Below are 1,784 nucleotides of genomic sequence, written 5' to 3' on the forward strand. Positions count from 1 at the left end.
ATTTTGAATATGACAAATAAATCAAGCAATACAAACTATTCTCAACATAACTAATCACATCATAGCTTGTTTTCTAATCAAACGACTCCTTATAGTTTAATCTAAGAGAGAGTAGACTAGCTTAATGTTTAATCTATCATATAGTAAATTAACTATGTTATAGATGACTATTATTTTTTTAATTATGTATGTGAATATAACTTAAAGTATTCTAACACTGAAAACAAAATCATTTGTGCTACCTAGTCATAGATTATGCTAATTAGACAGAAATGTCTCCTTTTTTTTAATTGAAAAGCACAAGTTCCATAATTGTTTTTGGCATCTACAAATGTGAATGCGGCTAACGGGTAGTAGTTGAAAGTATATACTTAAAGCACATCAATGCGACAGCAAGAATGTAAAGTACCTTACTAAAATACAAGCAAGAATATATGTATATATAAAGCCCTTTAATTTGACTCTTAGTAATACCAAGGTAATGACTTTAAAATAGAGAAGAAAAGGAGTTGTTTAATTCACATGAATTCCATGAAGATGATGGGCAAGGGAATGAGGATAGGTGTGTTGGCATTGGTTTGGATTTGTGTCTTAGGGGGGAGTTTGGTTCTTGCTAGAGATTTAAAAAATGAGGATGAGAAGTTTTTTTGGATGGGTAAGGGAGGCGGATTTGGAATAGGTGGAGGCATGGGTAAGGGTGGTGGAGTTGGCGGTGTGTTTGGCAAAGGAGGTGGAGTTGGTAGTGGTGTTGGAGGAGGGTTTGGTAAGGGTGGAGGCATAGGAGGTGGATATGGAAAGGGTGGAGGCTTTGGAGGTGGATTTGGAAAAGGTGGCGGCATTGGAAAAGTTGGTGGCTTTGGTAGCGGCATTGGAGGTGGATTTGGAAAAGGTGGCAGCATTGGAAAAGTTGGTGGCTTTGGAAAAGGTGGTGGCTTTGGTAGCGGCATTGGAGGTGGATTTGGAAAGGGTGGCGGCTTTGGAGGAGGATTTGGAAAAGGTGGTGGTATTGGTAGCGGCATTGGAGGTGGATTTGGAAAAGGTGGTGGCATTGGTAGTGGCTTTGGAGGAGGATTTGGAAAGAGTGGTTGGATTGGAGGAGGGATAAGCAAAGGCGGAGGCATTGGTGGAGGAGGATATACAAGGGGTGGAGATTGTATTAGCAAAGGTGGGAGCATTGGTGGTGGCGTAGGCGAAGGATTTGGTAAAGGTGGTGGCATTGGCGGAGGATTTGGTGGAGGAGGATTCGCTAAAGGTTATGGCATTGGCAAAGGCGGTGGCATTGGTGGAGGATTCGGTAAAGGCGGTGGCATTGGGGGAGGAGTTGGCGGAGGCTTTGGCAAAGTTGGTGGATTTGGAGGTGGAATAATTGGTGGGCATCACTAAAGTTAATGTCTTCAGTTTGCATGAACTCAAAACATGCAGGACTTGCATATTTTAAGAAAAAATATTGTTTTTTTTTAGTACTAGTAATTAATTTCCATATGTGCTATGTAGCACTAGTTTTTGTTATTCACAAATTATCAATGAAATGAAATCGTACTACTTGATTAATTCTTCACCTATTCGTCTAAATATATATTTTTTGTTTTAATTTATGTGTCATAATTTCTTTTTTAATATGTTCTGAAAAGAATGTTAGATTATTTTTGTTAACTAAAAATAATTTAACCTTAGATTTTTGTTTTATCTCTAATGAATTGATTTACCGTCACAAATTACATATATACATAATACTACATGCAATGTTCATGTACGTATTGCACTCGTAGGTGAAAGAATGAGAG

At 38.2% G+C, this 1,784-nt stretch overlaps 1 protein-coding gene across 2 annotated transcripts; it reads left to right on the forward strand.

Annotated features, from left to right (window-relative positions):
- The first annotated feature begins 488 nt into the window (after positions 1-488).
- LOC107061250 (glycine-rich cell wall structural protein 1-like) lies at positions 489-1,434 on the forward strand. Of its 2 annotated transcripts, none has more exons than XM_015310160.1 (2): positions 489-889; positions 926-1,434. In XM_015310160.1, the coding sequence occupies exons 1-2, from the start codon at positions 523-525 to the stop codon at positions 1,381-1,383; spliced, it is 825 nt and encodes a 274-aa protein (XP_015165646.1). In that variant the 5' UTR covers positions 489-522; the 3' UTR covers positions 1,384-1,434. The 2 variants fall into 2 exon arrangements, with proteins under 2 accessions (XP_015165646.1, XP_015165647.1); XM_015310161.1 differs by having other exon boundaries at positions 489-829; positions 998-1,434.
- The last annotated feature ends 350 nt before the right edge of the window (positions 1,435-1,784 follow it).

The sequence above is a fragment of the Solanum tuberosum genome, unplaced genomic scaffold (assembly GCF_000226075.1).
Source record: "Solanum tuberosum cultivar DM 1-3 516 R44 unplaced genomic scaffold, SolTub_3.0 scf00125, whole genome shotgun sequence".
NCBI classification, from domain to species: Eukaryota; Viridiplantae; Streptophyta; class Magnoliopsida; order Solanales; family Solanaceae; genus Solanum; species Solanum tuberosum.

Bases quoted from the DNA above. Each gene is read 5' to 3' on its own strand.
- LOC107061250 (XM_015310160.1), top strand. From the start codon at position 523: ATGAATTCCATGAAGATGATGGGCAAGGGAATGAGGATAGGTGTGTTG. The intron at 890-925 runs GTGGCAGCATTG...GCTTTGGAAAAG, and splicing joins TGGAGGTGGATTTGGAAAAG to GTGGTGGCTTTGGTAGCGGC.